This window comes from Macaca fascicularis, chromosome 4, assembly GCF_037993035.2.
Source record: "Macaca fascicularis isolate 582-1 chromosome 4, T2T-MFA8v1.1".
Taxonomy (NCBI): domain Eukaryota; kingdom Metazoa; phylum Chordata; class Mammalia; order Primates; family Cercopithecidae; genus Macaca; species Macaca fascicularis.
The window spans coordinates 3,054,954-3,074,425 of NC_088378.1; the positions used below are offsets into that span (position 1 = coordinate 3,054,954).

A 19,472-nucleotide genomic window follows, 5' to 3' on the forward strand; every position below is an offset into this window, starting at 1 on the left:
GGGTGTGGAACGGCAATTCTGGGAAAATTCACGGTTCCAGAGCCTCCGGGACTCACCAGGTGTGGAACAGCAATTACGGGAAAGTCTGCGGTTCCAAAGTCTCTGGGACTCACCAGGTGTGGAACGGCAATTACGGGAAAATCCATGGCCCCAGCATGGCCTGCGCTCAACGTGGGGCTGCCCTGAGCTTTGGGGGATTTGGTGGGCAACAGAAAGACGGGGGAACGAGCCTGCGTGGGCACAGGGATGCCGGATTGCGCTGGGGGTTGCTGAGGAATGGAGTTGGATGGAAATAAAGTCACCACCTGTTGGGCAAGGGACATGGGACTTATCTTAGGTGAGGGCGACATGGGAAGCAGGAGCACGAGTCGCAGGCAGGGAGCTCCGCCTCCGGGAGGGTGAGAGGCTGGGAGGGCCAGGAGGACCAGGAGGCCAGTGCAGCCGCCAGATCTGCAAGGTGCATGGGGTGGACAATGCTCCACCTGCGTCCTGGCCCAGGAGTCCCAGTGGAAAAGCCATTTCATTGCAGGGCCCGTGACGCCAAGCACGCCACACACCAAGGCCACGCTCTGGTGGCAGTGGGACATGCTGGCCTGGGGGAGGCAGCAGGCAGGGCCACCATGTGGAGATCGGCCTTCCAGTGACCGGAACCACCAGGAGGGGCTCACAGTGCAGATGCCAGGGCTCCACGGCTTCACGTCACACTGTGTGCCTAATGATCTCACATGTTAAAAAAGATCCTTTAAAAAGCTCATCTAAATGACACTAGAAAAGTCGCTGGGCTTGGGCAGTGCCCCCACCAACAGCGTGTGGTGAACAGCACCAGGCTCTGGACCAGACCCAAATGGGAAGGCTGGGCCTGCACTTCAGGGGTCCGCGGCCACACGGACAGCCACTCCTTGACAGGCTGCTGGCACCGCAGAGGCTGTGACGTCCTGGAGAGCCACTCATGCTGAGGGACCCTGAGCAGGGCCATCCATGTTCCGCTGGAGAAGGCTTTGCTGGAACGTGATGCCGAGGGGTTTACCTCTGCCATCTCAGGCACACTCAGGCACTCACCGGCAGGGGTCTGGGGTCCCTCCTTCATGGAAGGACCCGTTTCCCTGGCCAAAGATGGAGACTGGAATGTGACTGTGGAGCAACGGATGCCTGGGGTTCCTTGAGATCTTGTTGACCAAGAGTCTTGACCCTTCCAATAAAGCCACGAAATGCTGTTAGGCTCTTAGGCTGGACGGGGTTACTATTTCCAACTGTTTTCATTACTGTAGAATTACACTGTGCACTTCCAGAGAACAATGTGGCCTGGAACTGGGTGACGAGATTTGATGCTCAGTCCCGTGGCTTTTTGTCATTGTGAACGTGGGAACGTTTCTCACCTCTCCGGACCTTGGTGTTACCGCCTGTGTGCCTTGGTCTTCAGTGCCTAGGAAGGGCATGATAATGCACACACACCCAGGCCTCAACACCCCAGGAAAGAACGAGCTTAAAAACGAATGCAGAAACTATTCACTTCATTTAAGAAGTAGTATGAATATCCCTTAATTAATTTGCAGATTTTGTACAACTGCATTTTTTTTTTCCAATGAAACTCAACAGGGTTATTCAAGGATAGTCAAGAAGAGTAGAAGCCCCACTTGGCCCTGATTCTGCTGAGATTCGAAGAATTCGAAAGGGGTAATAATTTAAAGATGAGAACACAGCGGTTTCCTATTTCCACTGTTACAAATTACGGGAAACTGGGGGCTTCCAACAGAAACTTCTCATCTCGTGGTTCCGGAGGCCAGAAGTCCAGACACAAGGTGTGGTCGGGCCTCCCTCTGAAGGCTTCTGGGGAGGGCCCCTCCTGCCTCCTCCCGGCTCTGGCTCTGCTTGCAACCCTTGGCCTGCGGTTGTATTGCCCATGTACACATGGTCACATCTGGAAAGCTCCCTTCCTCCATCCCCACGTGACCTGTGTGGAAACTCCTCTGCCTCCCTCCTCTACGGACACTCACTCACGGTGGCATTTAGAGCCCACCAGGATAATCCAGGACACTCTCCCATCCCAAAAGTCTTAATTTGGTCACATCTGCAAACGTCCTTTTCCCAGTCGGTTCACGTCCCGATGAGAAGCTTCCAGGGACTCAGGCCTGCTTTCTTTCCGTGGCCGCTTCTCAGCCTACCCCAAGTAGCAACAGCAAACGGTAGAGAAGAACAACCTGAGTCCGCGTGTGCCAAGGGCATTCTCCCTGTGTGCTCCCTTCCTTTTCAATTCTGAGAACAAACCTGCAAGAAAAACTGAGCGGAGTCATCTTCCACAGACGTTTTTCTTTGGTGAGGCAGATGGATGATATGGGTGGCATCGTTCAGGTGTTCTGGGGCTGATCCTGGGATGGCAGATCGCTCGAGTTACCAGAGGAGCGGCTTCCTGGAACAACGGGGTGCGGGAAGGGCGGAAGCATGCCGGCGGGGGCCTTCGGGGCGATGGAGACCCCGGGCACCTGGCTTGTGGTGATGGTGGCTGCTGCGGTTTGAATGTGCCACATCCAAAATTCACATGGAAACTTAACCCCCGATGTGGTGGTGTTGAGAAGCAGTGCCTTTGGGTAGGACCTGTGCTTTGTGGAGGGACTGGAGGGAACCAGAGCAGCCTTTGGGGATGGACCCATGCCTCCTGGACTGACTGGAGGGAACCGGCGCAGCCTTTGGGGACGGATCCGTGCCTCGTGGATGGACAGAAGGGAACCGGCACAGCCTTCTGTGCTCCCCACTGTCCTGCCAGGCGAGGACAGCACCAGAGATGGCACCATCGTTGAGGAAGAAGGGCCCTCACCAATGGCCCCGTGGCATCTGGCCTTGGATTTTCCAGCCTCTGGAACTGAGTGATAAATTCCTGTTCTTAATAAATGTCTCAGTCTCAGATATTTTTTACAGCAGCACAAATGACTAAGTCAGTTACACAACTACACATTTCCTAAATGTTGAATTGTACACTTAACATGGGTAAATTTATGGTACACCCACTTGGTACACTAAACCTCAAGAGAGCTGTTTTGAAAAAGCGTGAGTTCCTGATGAACTGTTACTCATTAAATACCTGTGAGCACAGAGACACACAGGAATTTGAAGCTCAACCTTGATCCAGTGTAAGAAGACACTTCACACAGCAACCGAGGAGTCCCTGTCGGCTCACTTGATGGCAAAAAGAAAAAGTCCCAGGCAGTCACCCACAATGGATTTCTTCTACAAGGGCTAAAAGCTGACTTCAACACGAAATCACTCCCCACTGGATACAATTCCACTCAGCCTGCGGGACATTTAAAAATATTACCTCTGCCAATTTCAGAAGAAGGACAGCGTTTTCCGTTTCCAGTTCGGCTATCTTGTCTTCTTTGGCCTACAACCAAGGATCCAAAAAAGACAATGACCAACGCAGCACTTACCTGGTTGTACTGAAGTCATGAGACTTCTATTAATCAGCCATCATGCTCACCCTCAGAACACAGCGTACACTGGACGCAAACACACGGGCCCTTGGTGAGGAACTGCCATCCTGGGCTGCACGGCCGTGCTTTGGTCAATGACAGGCCTCGTCCCTCACAGTGGCCGCCTGAGAGGGCAGTGCCTTATTTTTACTGTAGCTTTTCTGTGTTGCGATACACACATCCTCACTGTTGTGTTACAGCCACCTGCGGTGTTCAGCAGAGTCCCGCGCTGCACAGATCTGTGGCCTGGCTGCAATGGCCACACCCGATAGCAGCAGGCGGCACCTTCCCAGTTCGTGGAAAAGCACCCCACGATGTCCCACGATGACAAAGCTGTCCAAGGACACATTTCTCAGAACACAACCCCGCCATTAAGCGATGCCTGACTGTATGGGAACTGACCGATGCTGGGCTCGGATGACGCCGCGGCCCCAGGACAGGCAGGAAAGACCATCTCCACCCCGACAGGCTGTGCTTCCCTCCCACCGTCCACGCTCACATCCACCACCTCTCCAGCCTCCAGTGTGGCCCCTGACCAGCAGTGGCAGCCGAACCTCCCACCCCTTGTGAGAAGCGGGCTCAGAGAGGCTAGCTGGGAGGGCTGAGGACTGTCACAGAAACACTGGGGCACAGAAGCAGCCAGTGTGAAGGCCTTGAGGTGGGAACGAGCGTGGCATGTTGAGGGCGGGGCAGAGGCCTGCGAGGCCAGTGAGTGGGTGAGGGAGGCTGAGGAGGGAAGGAGGCCGGGGCATGGCCAGGGTGTGTGCAAGCCAGGTGGAAGACTAGGTTTGATCCCACATAGATGGGAGAGCACTGGAGGGTCTGACATAGGGCTGTGACGTATCACCTATCAATAGTGAACACAGAGAGAGCCAGCAACTGGAGAATTTCCTGCAAAGACAACCACCAGTTTCTTAGGAAGCAGGTTGTGGTGCAGGCCCTCCTACTGGGGGTTCAGTCCTCTGCTGGGGACTCCTCCTCCCCCACGCCTGCTGACACGCCCACAACCAGCTGTGATGATTTTAGGACAATCTTGCTTGTAACTCCAAACTCTTTGGGACTGGTGATATGATCTGAGGCCTTGGGAGTCATCTACACCAGCAGTCCCTAACCTTTTTGCCACCAGGGACTGGTTTCATGGAGGACAGTTTGTCCACAGGCTGGGGGTAGGATGGTTTTGGGATGAAACTGTTCCACCTCAGGTCATCAGGCATTAGATTCTCACAGGGAGCACACAGGTGCAGTTTACAAGAGGGTCCGCGCTCCTCTGGGGCTCTCATGTCACGGCTCATTTGGCAGGAGGCGGAGCTCAGGCAGGAATGCTCATGGACCCCTGCTCACCTCCTGCTGTGCACCCCGTTCCTAACAGGACACGGACCAGTATCGGTCCATGGCACGGAGGCTGGGGACCCTTGATCTATGCTATTCATTGCTATATGCAGTCCATTTAACATCTTAAAAAGAAATCTCTGGAATATTTCCTCTCCAGTCCACTTAATTCCAAGAGGGCACCCTCCCTTCACGGACAACTGCAGGAGCAGACACCACCACTCTCTGCCAGCTGCTTCTTTCTGACATTAATTGAAAACGTTTCCATAGCCTGACCGAGGTACAAATCACACACCAGACAATTTACTCACATGCACAATTCAGTGAACCTTAGGGTGCGTTGAGTACAACACTCACCAGAATTAGTTTCAGAATATTTTCATCTTCCTCAAAAGAAACCCTTAGACATTACTCCTAACTACTTCCTACCCCCAGTGCCAGGAAACCACTGATCTATTTTCTGTCTCTGTATTTGCCGATTCTGGACATTTCATACAAATGGAATCACACAACATGTGGTCCTTTGTATCTGGCTTCCACTCAGCCTAAGGTTTTCAGGGCTCAGTCATGTGTAGCAATATTAGAATTTCATTCCTTTTTATTACCAAATAGAATATTCCATCGTATGGATGTGTAACATTTTGTTATTCATTCATCAGCTGATGGACGTTGAGGTTTTCTCTTCCTTTTGGTTATTAAGGGTAGTGCTGCCAGGACATTCCCGTATAAGCTTTGTGGGGAAATGTTTTTACATCTCTTGGGTGCATATACCTAACATTTTGAGGAACTGCCAGACTGTCTTCCAAAGCAGCTGTGAGGCAGGAGAATAGGGAATTAGAGTAACCAAGGGTGAAGGTATAAGCAAAAGAACAGCAGGTGCAGCTAGTTCCAGGCAGGACTGGGCAGCACACAGGCCACTGTCTCCCTCCGGTGATAACAAGACAGACAAGTTTGCATGTCAGCCTCGGATTGACCACGGGCCACATATCCGCTTCAGCCTCTGATTGGTCACAGGCCTCTAAAGGGCACCCAGAGGTGTTACCAAATTCTTTTCGCCTCAGAAAAGCCCTACAGAACATTGCTACTGGGGTTCCTGAGCCGCTTGCTTGAGCCCGCTCCTACTCTGTGGAGTTCACTGTCACTTCAATCAATCTGCACTTTCAATACATCTGTGCTTTTGTTGCTTTTTTCTTTTGTTGCTTCTTTTGTTGCTTTGTTTGTGCATTTTGTTCAATTCTTTGTTCAACACACCAAGAACCTGGACAACTCACAGTCAAGACGTTCCATCTGGTAAGAGCAGCATTATATTTACATTCCCACAACTGCATGAGGATCCTGGTTTCTCCACCTCCTCTCCAACACCTGTGATTATCTCTCTTTTATTATAGTCCTCTTTGTGGGCAAGCAGTGGTGTCATGTTGTGGTTTTGTTTTTCCCTGGTGGCTAATAATGGTGAACATCATTTTCAGTGTAAAAGTCTTGTTAAGTCTTACACCTTGTACTTCTTTGGTTAAAGGCATTCTGAAATGTTTTGATATTTTTTATGCTATTATAAGTGAAATTGTCCCTCCCTCCCTCCCTCCCTTCCTTCTTTCCTTCCTTCCTTCCCTCCTTCCCTCCCTCCCTCCCTCCTTCCTTCCTTCTTTCCTTTCTCTCTCTTTTTTTTTTTTTTTTGACAGAGTCTCACTCTGTTGCCCAGGCTGGAGTGCAATGGCATGATCTCGGCTCACTGCAAGCTCCGCCTCCTAGGTTCAAGCGATTCTCCTGCCTCAGCCTCTCAAGTAGCTGGGACTACAGGCATCTGCCACCATGCCCAGCTAATTTTTTGTATTTTTAGTAGAAATGGGGTTTCGCCATGTTGGCCAGGTTGATCTCGAACTCCTGACCTCAGGTGATGCACTAGCCTCAGCCTCCCAAAGTGCTGGGATTACAGGTGTGAGTCACTGTGCCCAGCCTTTTTTTTTTTTTAAATAGAGACAGGGTCTTGATATGCTGGCCAGACTGGTCTTGAACTCTTGGCCTCAAGCAATCCTCCTGTCTCAGCCTCCCAGAATGCTAGGATTACAGGCATGAGCCACCATGTCTGGATGGAATTGTTTTCTTAATTTCATTTTCAGTTGTTCATTCCTACAGCATACATTTGCTTTTTGTATATTGACCTTATATTCTTCAACCTTGCTGAATTTATTTACTGTGAATGAGTTTTCTTTTAGTGGATTTCTTTTTTTTTTTTTTTTTTTTTTTTTTTGAGACAGAGTCTCACTCTGTCACCCAGGCTGGAGTGTAATGGCGAGATCTTGGCTCACTGCAACCTCCACCTCCTGGGTTCAGGTGATTCTCCCGCCTCAGCCTCCTGAGTAGCTGGGGTTACAGGCACCTGCCATCATGCCCAGCTAATTTTTGTATTTTTGTAGAGACGGGGTTTCACCATGTTGGCCAGGTTGGTCTGGAACTCCTGACCTCAAGTGATCCACCCACCTCTGCCTCTTAAAATGCTGGGATTACAGGCATGAGCCACTGTGCCTGGCCCCTTTTCAGTGGATTTCCTAGAATTTTCTGTCTACGAGATCATGTCTTCTGCAAATTGGAGATCATCTTCCCTCTTCCTTTCTGATGTTGATGCCATTTCCTTTTGATTTCCCTGCCCAACTGCTTGACTCATGCTTCCAGGACAATGTGGACCAAAAGTGTTGAAAGTGGATGTGTCTATCTTGCTCCTGGTCTCTGGGGAGAGGCGTTCGGTCTTTCAGCAACATTACCTATAGTTCTCTCACAGATGCCTTTTATCAAGTTGGGGAATTTCCCTTCCATTCTTATTTGATTGAGTGTTTTTATTATGAAGAGGTGTTAAATTGTGTCAAATGTTTCTTCTGGGTCTATTAAGATAATCATAGCAGTTCTGTCCTTTATTTTCTTGATATGGTCTATTACCTTAACTGATTTTTGAATGCTGAACCTGCCTTGCATTCCTGGAGTGAGTCCCGCTTGGTCTTGATGTATAATTCTCTTTATATATGGCTGGATTCTGCTTACTCATCTATTGTTGAGGGTTTCTGCACCTCTATTTATAAGAGATACTGCTCTGTAGTTTTCTTTGCTCATGGTATCTTTCTGTGGCTCTGGCATCAGGGTAATATGGCCTCATGGAATGGGAAATGTTCTCTCCTCTTCTAGATTTTGAAAGTTTGTGAAGGACTGGTGCTAATTCTTCTTTAAGTGTTGGGTAGAATTCAATGACGCCATCTGGACCTGAACTTTTCTTTGTGGAGGTTTTTGGTTACTAATTCGATCTCTCTACTCATTATAGTTCAATTCAGATTTTCTATTTCTTCTTTAATCGGTTTTGTTAGTTTGTGTTTTTACAGAAATTTGACCATTTCATCTAATTTGTTGGCAATGTTCATAGTATTTTCTTATAATCCTTTATATTTCTGTAAGATAATATTTCCTTTTTTATTTTTATTTTTTATATAGAGATAGGGTCTCACCATGTCACCCAGGCTGGTTCCTAATCTCCCACCTTGGCCTCCCCTTTTTTATCCTTAATTTTAGCAATTTGAGACCCTGTTTAGTCAGTCAAGCTAAAGGTTCATCAATTTTATTGATATTTTCAAAGAGCCAATTATTTGTGTTGATTTTCTCTGTAGTTTTTCTATTCTCTATTTCATTTGCTTCTGCTCTAATCTCTTTTGTTTGCTTCCTTCTACTTGTTTGAGCCTAGTTTGCTATGCTTTGTCCAGTATCTTAAGGTAGAAGAGCAGGTTGTTGATGTGAGATCTGTCTCCTTTTAAAATATAGGTTTTTAAAAATATAGGCTTTTACATCTATACATTTCCATCGAAGCCTTGCTTTAGCTTCATCCTATAAGTTTCTGTACTGTGATATCTTCATTTTCATTTATCTCAAAGTACTTCCTTATTTCCTTGTGGTTTCTTCTTTGACACATTGGTTATTTAAGAGTGTCTTGTTTAATTTCCGCATATTTGTGAGTTTCTCAAATTTATTTTTGCCATCAATTTCAAATTTAACTCTATTCTGAACATGCTCCAGGATAAACATGCTGGGTCACAGAACAAGCCTGAATACATTAAAGCATAGAAATCGTATATGATTCAGGCTTGTTCTACTTAAAGGATAGAAATCATATATGATTCAGGCTTGTTCTATTTAAAGGATAGAAATCGTATATGATTCAGGCTTGTTCTATTTAAAGGATAGAAATCATATATGATTCAGGCTTGTTCTGTGACATCCTGGAGCATGTTCAATGTGCACTTGAGAAGAATTCTCAGTTCTGTTGTTAGATAGCGTGTTCCACAGATGTCTGTTAGGTCTGTTCGGTTTATTATGTTCTTTGAGTCTTCTGTTTACTCGTTGATTTTCTATCTAGTTGGTCTATCCATAATTGAAGGTAGAGAGAGTATTGAAGTCTGCAATCACTGTTTTTGAATTGCCTATTTCTCTTCCATTCTGTCGGTTTTTGTCTCACTCGTTCAGAAGCCCTGTTGTTAGGTGTATTCTTCCCTCCTCTCTTTTATTTTTATTTTTATTTATTTTTATTTTTTTTGAGACGGAGTCTTGCTCTGTCGCCCAGGCTGGAGTGCAGTGGCCGGATCTCAGCTCACTGCAAGCTCCGCCTCCCGGGTTTCTGCCATTCTCCTGCCTCAGCCTCCCGAGTAGCTGGGACTACAGGCGCCCGCCACCTCGCCCGGCTAGTTTTTTGTATTTTTTTTTAGTAGAAACGGGGTTTCACCGTGTTAGCCAGGATGGTCTCGATCTCCTGACCTCGTGATCTGCCCGTCTCGGCCTCCCAAAGTGCTGGGATTACAGGCTTGAGCCACCGCACCCGGCCCCCTCCTCTCTTTTATATTATTATAGTTATACACATTATATGTATATATGTTACAAATACAACAATACATTGTTATAATTATGACTTTACATAATTTCATGTTCATTAAAGAAGGTGAGGAAAGGAAGGAGAATACATGTATATTTCTATGCAAGTTCTATTTCTCTTTTTATTTACCATGTTTGTTTCTCTTCATTTGGTCCTGTGGATTCAAGTCACTGGTGTCATTTCCTGACTCCAATAAAACTTTGCTTTCATCACATACTTTGTGCTATTTTTGTCAAATACATTACATTTCTACATGTTACAGGGCCAGCCAACAGTACAATTATACACATTCTCTCTTATACAACTGTTCTTTAAATCAGTTAAGAGAAGGAAAATGAAGAAATATACATGTCTACTATCTTTTATAATTACGTAATTACTTTACTAACACTCTTTGTGGATCCGAGCTTCCTTGTGGTTTCACCTGCTTTCAGCCTGAGGGATTTCCTTCTCACAGTACATTCTCTCAGATTTGTTTTTCTAATAGTGCTTTTATTTTGCTTTAATGTTTGAAAGACAGTTTTGCCAGATATAAGACTCTTGATTGACAGGTTTTCTTTCCTTTCAGCACTTTGAACATGTCACTCCACTGCCTTATGAGTCTGTTTTCATGCTGCTAATATAGACAAACTGAAGACTGGGCAAATTACCAAAGAAAAGAGGTTTACTGGACTTAACATTTCCACGTGGCTGGGGAGGCCTCACAACCATGGCAGAAGCGGAAAGTCACACCTCATATGGTGACAGAGAGAGAGAGAGAAAGAAGGAGCTTGTGCAGGGAAACTCCTCCTCTTAAAACCATCAGATCTCGTAAGACTCATTCACTATCACAAGAACACCATGGGGAAGATATCTGCTCCCATGATTCAATTACCTCCCACCGGGTCCCTCCCACAACACATAGGAATCCAAGATGAGATCTGAGTGGGGAAACAGCCAAACTGTATCAACCACCCTCTGACTTCCATCATTGCTGAGGAGAAGTCAGCCATTAGTCCTTTTGGGTTCTCACGTACACGACAACAAATCTGCTTTCAAGATTTGCATCTTGCTTCAAACATTTGTACTATGACGTGTGCGAGTGTGGATCTCTTTGTATTTATCCTACTTTTGGGATCCATTGAACTTGAGAGATTCACATTTTTAAGCAAATTTGGGAAGTTTACAGCAATTATTTCTTTGAATATTTTCCTGCTCCTTTATCTCTCTTCTCTCCTCCTTTTGCTTTCATTATGCATATACTGGGGTGCTGAAAGGTTTCACATCTTTCTCTGAGGTTCTGCTCATCTTTTAAATCTATTATCTCTGTTTTTAAGATAACATGATTTCTACCAATCTATCTTAAAGTTTGCTGACTTTTCAGTTCAAATCTACTCCTGAGCCCTGAGAGAATTTTTTTTTTTTTCCATTTCAGTTATTTTCAGCTCCAGGATTATCATTAAAAAATAATTTCTATCTCTTCATTGTTTTTTATTTGATGAGACATTGCCATGGTTTCCCTCACTTCTATGAGCACAGCGTTGTTTAGTTTTTTGAACATGTCTATAATGGCTGCTTTGAAGTCTTTGTCTCCTCAAAATCTAGGCCCTCTTCCTAATCAGAGTCAAATTGAAAAAAAAAGAAAATCTAGGCCCTCACAAGGCAGCTTTTGTTTCCTGTGTTTTCCTCATGTCTCATTTTCCTGTTTCTTTGAATGTCTTTGCATGTCTATTTTTATTGAAAAATTGGATGTTTGAGGTAATAGTATGAAAACTGTACATGCTGATTACTCTCCTCCCTGCCTGCAGCTAGGTTTTGTTGTTCTTTGCTTACCTGTTGAGTCACTTGGTTAGACTATTTCAATGAAGCTTATTTCCCATGCAGTGTGAGGCCTCTGGGGTAGCTCCTTGGAGGACTCAGCCTTGGGCATCCTCGCAGCCACCCTGGGTTGTGGTGGTTTTGGTGGGGACATTGGCTGTCTCTTTCCCTGATCCCTCTGTTAAGCCATCTACCTTATGCGGCATCACATCTACCTGTTAAGCTCCATTAATTACCAACTGATTGCTCTATGATTTTCAGTAATGACCTGGGCATACATTTCTTCAGTGTCTGGTCCAATCATACTGGAGCAGGGGTCATGTTTTGAGGCCTGTCTTTGAGGTTTGTGTTAGCTCCAGGTGGGCTCTTCTTCTTCTTCTTTTTTTTTTTTTTTTTTTTGAGATGGCGTCTTGCTCTGTCACCAGGCTGGAGTGCAATGGCGCGATCTCAGCTCACTGCAACCTCTGCCTCCCGGGTTCAAGTGATTCTCCTGCCTCGGCCTCCCGAGTAGCTGGGACTACAGGTGCACGCCACCACACCCAACTAATTTTTGTATTTTTAGTAGGATGGGGTTTCACCATGTTGGCCAGGATGGCCTCAATCTCTTGACCTCGTGATCCGCCCACCTTGGCCTCCCAAAGTGCTGGGATTACAGACGTGGGCCACCATGCCCAGCCGAGGGCTCTTCTTAGTCACCACTTTGGTTCTCTCTAGCAACCTAGTAGGGCTATGAATTAGCTTGTTGATCATATGCTGAATTTTGTCTCTACCCCCAAATTCAAATGTTGAAGTCCCAACCCCCAGTATATTAGAATATGATTCTATTTGAAGATAGGATCTTTAAAGAGGTGATTAAGTGAAAATGAGGCCATGGGGGTGGGGGTGGGCCCTGTTCCAACGTGACTGGTGTCCTTACCAGAGGAGGGCGTGGGCTGTGTTCCAATGTGGCTGGTGTCCTTACAAGAGGAGGAAATTTGGACACGTACAGAGACACGATGAAGAAAGACCATGTGAGGACGCGGTGAGAAGGTGGCCATCCACAAGCCAAGGAGAGAGGCCTCCGAGGCAACCAAAGCTGCCAATGCCTTGAGCTCAGACGTCAGGCCTCAGAACTGTGAGGGAGAAATTTCTATTGTTTAAGCCCCCAGTCTGTGGTGCTTTGTTCTGGCAGCTCTCACAGGCCAATTCATTGCTCCTAATTAAGAGAACAATCCTTTCAGAGCATGCCTTCAGGCTTGAACTCGCTGTTTCCAATAAAGCCAGTTCCTTTGGGAAGAGCTTCAGAGCAACCTTTTCTTCCCTGGGGACTGTCCTGCTCTCCGGTCTTTTCAGTTTGCTTCTTTTTACAGAGCTGTGTCCTACAGTGGAGCTGGGGAGAGCAATGGGATCCCAGCCTTCTTAGCCCGCTGTTCTTGGCTAGAACCCCATCCAATGAGTAGAGACTGGCTGGAAGAAGGGGGCTGTCCATGCTCACCAGGAATTTAGCCTCTTCAACTGGGTGCTGCGGTGAGAAATGCTGGCATCTGTCCCTCCTGGTGAGATAAGGGGACCCTCGGATGGGAGCTGAGGGGAGAGCAAGCCCTGTCTCCTCGGACACAACCACCAAGAGGGGGGCTCTGTCAAGATAAGCTGGAGTGGGGGAAGGAGGGATCCACAGATGATCATTGTTCTTATGGAGTTTTAGCAGACTTTCTTGAATAAATATTTGTCATCTGATGTATGCTGTGAGGACTAAGCTCTGATTTTTTTTTTTAACTCTTGGGCTTCAAATTCCTATCTAAGGGGCCCAGGGAGCCATGCCCTACAAATCATAAATTCTCATCAGATGGATTTTATTTAGCCCTATACATTGTGACTTACTTTCCAAATCTGACTCAGACATAATATTACGAGACAAAGAAGAAAGTCAAAATATTTTACCCCAAAAGCATGCTTCTTTGCCATATTTTGAAATGGTCCTGCAAAGCTGTCCTTTGTTGGGGGACGTGTACATCTGTAAAGAATCTCTGTTAACACGGTTAGATCTTTTTCTTCCAGGCCCTCCCAATCCTGAAGAGATGAACTAGAGTCTAGAACCTTTTAAAAATCTAAATAGGAAACATCTGTCACCTATTGACTCTAAGGGCAGCCATAATGAGACTTCAAAAGAACCTTCACTATCTTTTATCTTAACCTGAACATCTCCTTTCTATTGATCCCAGGTCTTCAGACAAACTCAACCAATTGTCAACCAGAGAATGTTTACATGAACCTAGAGCCTGGAAGCCCTCCCCCTACCCTTTGAGTTGTCCCGCCTTTCTGGGCCGAACCAATGTATTTCTTAAACGTATTTGATTGATGTCTCCTGCCTCTCTAAATTGTGTAAAACCAAGCTGGCCCCGGCTACCTCCTACACAAGTTCTCAGGCTGTCCTGAGGGCCGTGTCACGGGCCATGGTCACTCATATTTGGCTCCAAATAAATCTCTTCAAATATTTTACAGAGTTTGACTCTTTTCGTTGACAGCTGTTAGCACAACTTCCATTAAAAAAGTGGGTTGTTTTCCCCATTTTGCACGTTTTGCTCAGGTTTCCGGGGCTCCTCTCCCTGCCACCCCGGGGTGTCCCCGGGCAGTGTTCTCCCTCCATGGCCATTACTCCGTTTGAACCAGTGCCCTCCACAATGTGACATTTTCAGAATAGGAATTTAATCTCATCTTCCCACCCTCCTCACAATCCCTCCAACGGTGTCTCCGTGCCCTCAAGAAAGAAGATCCCTTACCAGTCCCGACTGACCAGGCGGAGCTCGGCCCCTTGCTGTGCTCTCAGTCTCAAGCAGCAGCTGCTTCCTGCGCTGCCCCAGCCGGCGCTGACCCCTGCCCAACTCACAGCACTGCCGGCCGCAGCCTCTCACCCAGAGCTCCTGCCCTCAGCCTCCAGCCAGAGAAGGACTCCCCATCTCAGCAGAGCTCAGCTCGGCGGGCACGGGCACGATGCAGAAATCCTTGATTTCTCAGATTAGGCGATGGCTGAATTATAAACACGTGTGAGACCATGCACCTCCACTTCCCAGCGTTCTGTATTTTACATTCTGTGTTTATTTCATTGATCTACTCCCCGGATTCAACTGTATACTCCAAGAGGGCAGTGACTAGAAGAGCTTTACCTGTCCTGGCTTAACTACTGTGCTCCCGGCACGTGCACAGCACACAGCTGACGGTTTTAAAAGTCGCGGAGGCCCCAGGTGGGAGGGGAGAGGAGGCCGGAGGGGAGAGGAGGCCCGAGGGGAGAGGAGGCCCAGGTGGGAGGGGGAGGGGGGAGGTCCCTCGGGGGACGAGGTCCCCAGGTGGGAGGGGAGAGGAGGTCCCACAGGGAAGTCCAGGGCCTCAGGTGGAGGTCAGTGGTGGGAGGACAGAGCAGGTCCACCACCCCTAGGTCGTGGAAGCCTAGACGGGAGGGGACAGATCACGTGGGGCCTCTGTGTCCAAAGCTGGCCACCATCCAGTGAAAACCTCAAGCTCCCCGGTTCTCCCAGGCCTCAGCGTGGAGCCTCTGAGGGGGGAGGTCCCTCCCCCCACCCCCCACCCCGACTCACCCGCACTTGGCTTTGCAGCTGCCGGGTCCGCTGCTCCCAGAAGCTCCCCCACCGCCCGCCCCCGGCCGGCATCGCCTCTGCTTCTGGCCTCTCACCGCCCCAGTAACCGGCGCAGGTGCAGGCGTTGGGGAGCGAGAGAGGGTGGCTCGAGGCGGGAGCCAGGGGCAGGGGGAAGAAGCAGGAAGACCCGGGGGAGGGGGCCGGTGTCCAAGCGTTGAGGAAAGTTTCATGCCTTCTGAATCCCAGGCCTCGCTGGACCACGGCCCCGCCTGGTTCTCCTGTAACTTGCGGAGCTCCTGGACCGGCGCTTCCCAGAGGCGCTGCGCTGAGTCCCGGAAGCAGGACCTGAACCTGGAAGAGGAGGGGCAAGCAGCTTCCTGCTTCCTCCTCCCCGCACACTGCAGAGGGAACGGGCCCCACTGCCTCCTCCTCCCGCACACTGCGGGGGGAACGGCCCCCACTGCCTCCTCCTCCCCGCACACTGCAGAGGGAATGGCCCCACTGCCTCCTCCCCGCACACTGCAGAGGGAATGGCCCCACTGCCTCCTCCCCGCACACTGCAGAGGGAATGGCCCCACTGCCTCCTCCCCGCACACTGCGGGGGGAACGGGCCCCACTGCCTCCTCCTCCCCGCACACTGCAGAGGGAATGGCCCCACTGCCTCCTCCCCGCACACTGCGGGGGGAACGGGCCCCACTGCCTCCTCCTCCCCGCACACTGCAGAGGGAATGGCCCCACTGCCTCCTCCCCGCACACTGCAGAGGGAATGGCCCCACTGCCTCCTCCCTGCACACTGTGGGGGGAATGGCCCCCACTGCCTCCTCCTCCCCGCACACTGCGGGGGGAACGGCCCCCACTGCCTCCTCCTCCCCGCACACCGCGGGGGGAATGGCCCCCACTGCCTCCTCCTCCCCGCACACTGCAGAAGGAGTGGCCCCCACTGCCTCCTCCCCGCACACTGCGGGGGGAATGGCCCCCACTGCCTCCTCCTCCCCGCACACTGCGGGGGGAATGGCCCCCACTGCCTCCTCCCCGCACACTGCGGGGGGAATGGCCCCCACTGCCTCCTCCTCCCCGCACACTGCGGGGGGAATGGCCCCCACTGCCTCCTCCCCGCACACTGCGGGGGGAATGGCCCCCACTGCCTCCTCCTCCCCGCACACTGCAGGGGGAATGACCTCCATATTTTAATGTGGTGGCTTCTCTGGTCACTCACAATCCAGCACTAGCACACAGCAGTCGGGGAAGTCCCGTGGGTGTGATACACCCTGTATTTTGAAGGCTGTACATGAAAAAGAATGTAGAGAATCTGAATGCATTTTATGTGTAGATTGCATGTTGAAATGATGCTGTTGGGATATATTAGGCAAAATAAAATATATCACAATTTATTATGCTTCCTTCTACTTTTTTCACGTGACTCCTAGAAAACGGACGGTCTCTGGAGGGTCTGGTGTCAGGTCTCGAGGGGACTGAGCTGCTCTGGGCCCCTCCTGTGTCACAGAATGTGGCCAAAGGCTCCCGGAGAGTCGGTGGCAGTGCTGGATGGAGGCTTTGTCTCTTGTTGCAGCGTGTTTGTGATACATCACGTCTGTATCACTGACTTGGTTTCCAAACTTAATTACACAGCAGCGGTTGGCTAGGCATGCACACAGGCCAGGACAACAGTGGCGAAAAGGCTTGCGCAGCTTCCCAGCTCACAGCCCAGCAGAGGTGACAGGACACGGTATGCGACGTGATCGCGGCAACCATGCGGCATGTTGGTTAGGAACATGGACACCTGCTTCTCCTGGCACCAGGGGCAAGGACGCCCTCCCTGACCAGACCCTGGGCTTCTCCACGCCCTTTTTCAGCTCAGCCTCAAGTCTGCATCGACATGAGACTCCCCCACGACTGCGTCCAACATCTGATCAGTTCCGTGTCCCCTGCCATCCCCCAGGTGATGCTGGGTTCCCCAGCCCCGACTTTAGCAAGACTCCCCATGGGTCAGTTTAGCCCGAGTGCCCTCCAGCCCTGCTGTGGCCTCTCAGTGACCCTCTTTGCACCAACCTCTAACCTGCTCCTTGGCTGCCGGTTCCACTTGCCTTGCTGTATGCAGAGTTGGTGTGTTTTGTTCCCCCATTACAAAGTTCTGGAATACAACCTGCTTTACCACTTTAATGACTGGCTCTGCCCAAGTCATTGGAAATCCTGCCAAGAGGTGTGACAAATTTGCTTCTACCAGAGACAGCCAGAGGCCCCGTGTATGTACACAAGTCAGCCCCGCAAATGGTGTCCTCAGGAGCAAAGAATATTCAGGGCGGCCCATGTCCAGTGCTGCCTGAGAAATGCCTCTTAGAATGTGAGGCTGAGCCAACTTCCCCCTGGAAGGCACTTGCTCTTCTGAATACATGGAACTAGTTGCGGTACCAAGACTCCCCGTGCACGCCCTCGCAATCCAGTCGGCCTTTGCACTCTCCTCTCCTCTTCATTTCCTATTTTTGTTTGTATTCCATCAATTCCTTGTCTTGCAACAAGAATTCTTCTTGAGAGAGATCTGATCAAATCATTTGTAGACTGCAGCAACCAGCTGTCTTTGAACAATCCTTTTACTGAAGATAGCACTCCTCCATGCTCTCTTGCATGGAAAGCTACTTTCAGAAAGTTATATTTAGTAACACTAAGCAAGACATACACTGGATGACTTGCAGGAGGGAAAGTATATGCAAAAAGTGAATTTTTAATTCCATGATTTTATCCAGTTTATTCCAAAAAGTCACATAACCGCAAAAGATACATACTAGACTTCCGATTGAGAATAGAAGCCGATTTCTTGTGTAATTTACCCAACAAATATTTATGGGTGCCTAGTCTGCAATGGGTGACATATAATAAAACAACTAGAAAGAGAAATAAACACCTCACGTCATTGGAAGGAGAGGCTGCTTCATTTAAATAAGCCACTCTGTGTCCACAAAGACTTAAGAGGGCTCTGGACAGTCTCTGAATCGATGTCAGTGATTTTCCAATATTTAGGTAATGGCAGTCATGGAAATCAGACAAACCTGAGGTCCCGAGACTCCCTAGTTGTGCTTCGCCTGTTCAGAACATGGTACGTATTTTGCTCAACTGAGCTAGGCCGTTTTTATATTTTGGGATCTATTCTCATACAAAAAAGACTGACAGGAGGAAGGTGAACATTTTTAAAGCCATACAATTCACCTACAGTTTCCCAGGTCTCTCTTTAGAGTTAGATTAATATTTTATAATCATTTTAAAAAGTTCCAAGTTAAAGTTGGAACCACTGTCTCCAATTTAACATTCATTTAAGTCTGTAGTCTCTATAAAAGAATAAAACATAAGATTTAGAAGAACAGAGAAAAATAAGATCTAACCCACTGAAGACATGTGAAGGTAGTTTTCAATCTGAAAGCCATGGTGACCAATTTCTGTTTGACAGCCAAGTTGAGTTTTGTGCTCTTTCCTAGTCTGTTCTTTGGCATCTCTCTAACTATGCAAACAACTCTAGAGCTTACCTGGGCCCACCCCAGCCCACGCCTCCACGCTCTCCTATCTGGGTGGCCACACCACCATCTAGTTCCTCAAAGCCTCCAACTCCTGCAGAAGCCTGCTCCGGGCTTCCATTCCTTCCCCCCGCATGCCAGCAACCAGAGCGACTGACGTCACCTGGGTGGCCCCAGCCCCTCCTCGAAACCCTGCAGAGGCTTTGCACTGCGCGAAGAAGACAAGTCACACTTCTTGCCATGGTCTTAGAAAATGCTCTTTTACCACTGGATAGCACCAGGTGGCCCCTGGCTCTCTCCAGCCCCTGCCTGCACCCTCCTGTCCTGGGGCTCTGGCTCTGGGCTCTCCTGATCTTCCAGAGGCTCTAGCTTGCCTGCCTCAGACTTCTTCCATCTGCAAGGCTTCTTAAGAGCATCATTTTCTCAAAACAGCCTACTGTCTCCACAGGAACTTTATTAGGCCTCCGGGTGTCCCCTGCACTTCTTTACAGTTAAGTTACTATGGATCAGCACATGTAAATGAAACATGTGCTTCTGCCTCTTGGAGTGATGCTCCCTGGGGGCAGAGCCGCACTGTTTCAGGAGGGCAGGTAAGCGCTATGAGACCAGTCACCGAGGCAGAGGAGGCACCCGTAGGCTCCCATAGACACTTGCTGAATTACACAAGAAACTGGCTTCAATTCCCAGTCTCAAGTCTAGTCATGTCTCTTTTGAGGTTATGTGATTTTTGGAATAAACTGGATGAAATACTGGAAATAATAAAACTATCACTTTTTGTACATCCTTTCCCTCCTGCAAGTCATTCAAATTAAATTTTGCTTAATGTTTACTAAATATAACTAAATCTTTGCAATCAGTTTTCCATTCAATAAAGGGTAAAGGAAATTGTGTCCAATGGCGCACACCA

General features: G+C 48.7%; 1 protein-coding gene across 7 annotated transcripts in view; it reads right to left on the reverse strand.

Annotated features, from left to right (window-relative positions):
* The window catches only part of KIF25 (kinesin family member 25), a 67,792-nt gene extending 52,383 nt beyond the window's left edge, over positions 1–15,409 (reverse strand). For 5 of the 7 annotated variants that reach the window (XM_074036738.1, XM_045391750.3, XM_074036744.1 and 2 more), the window contains exons 1-2: positions 15,063–15,409; positions 3,311–3,376 (exon numbers count right to left, since the gene is read on the reverse strand). In XM_074036738.1, the coding sequence (XP_073892839.1) occupies positions 3,311–3,376; positions 15,063–15,134 (138 nt within the window). In that variant the 5' untranslated portion in view covers positions 15,135–15,409. The remainder of the gene's footprint in view (positions 1–3,310; positions 3,377–15,062) is intronic. The other 2 variants (XM_065543152.2, XM_074036743.1) reach the window with 1 other exon arrangement.
* Between the last annotated feature and the right edge of the window lie 4,063 nt (positions 15,410–19,472).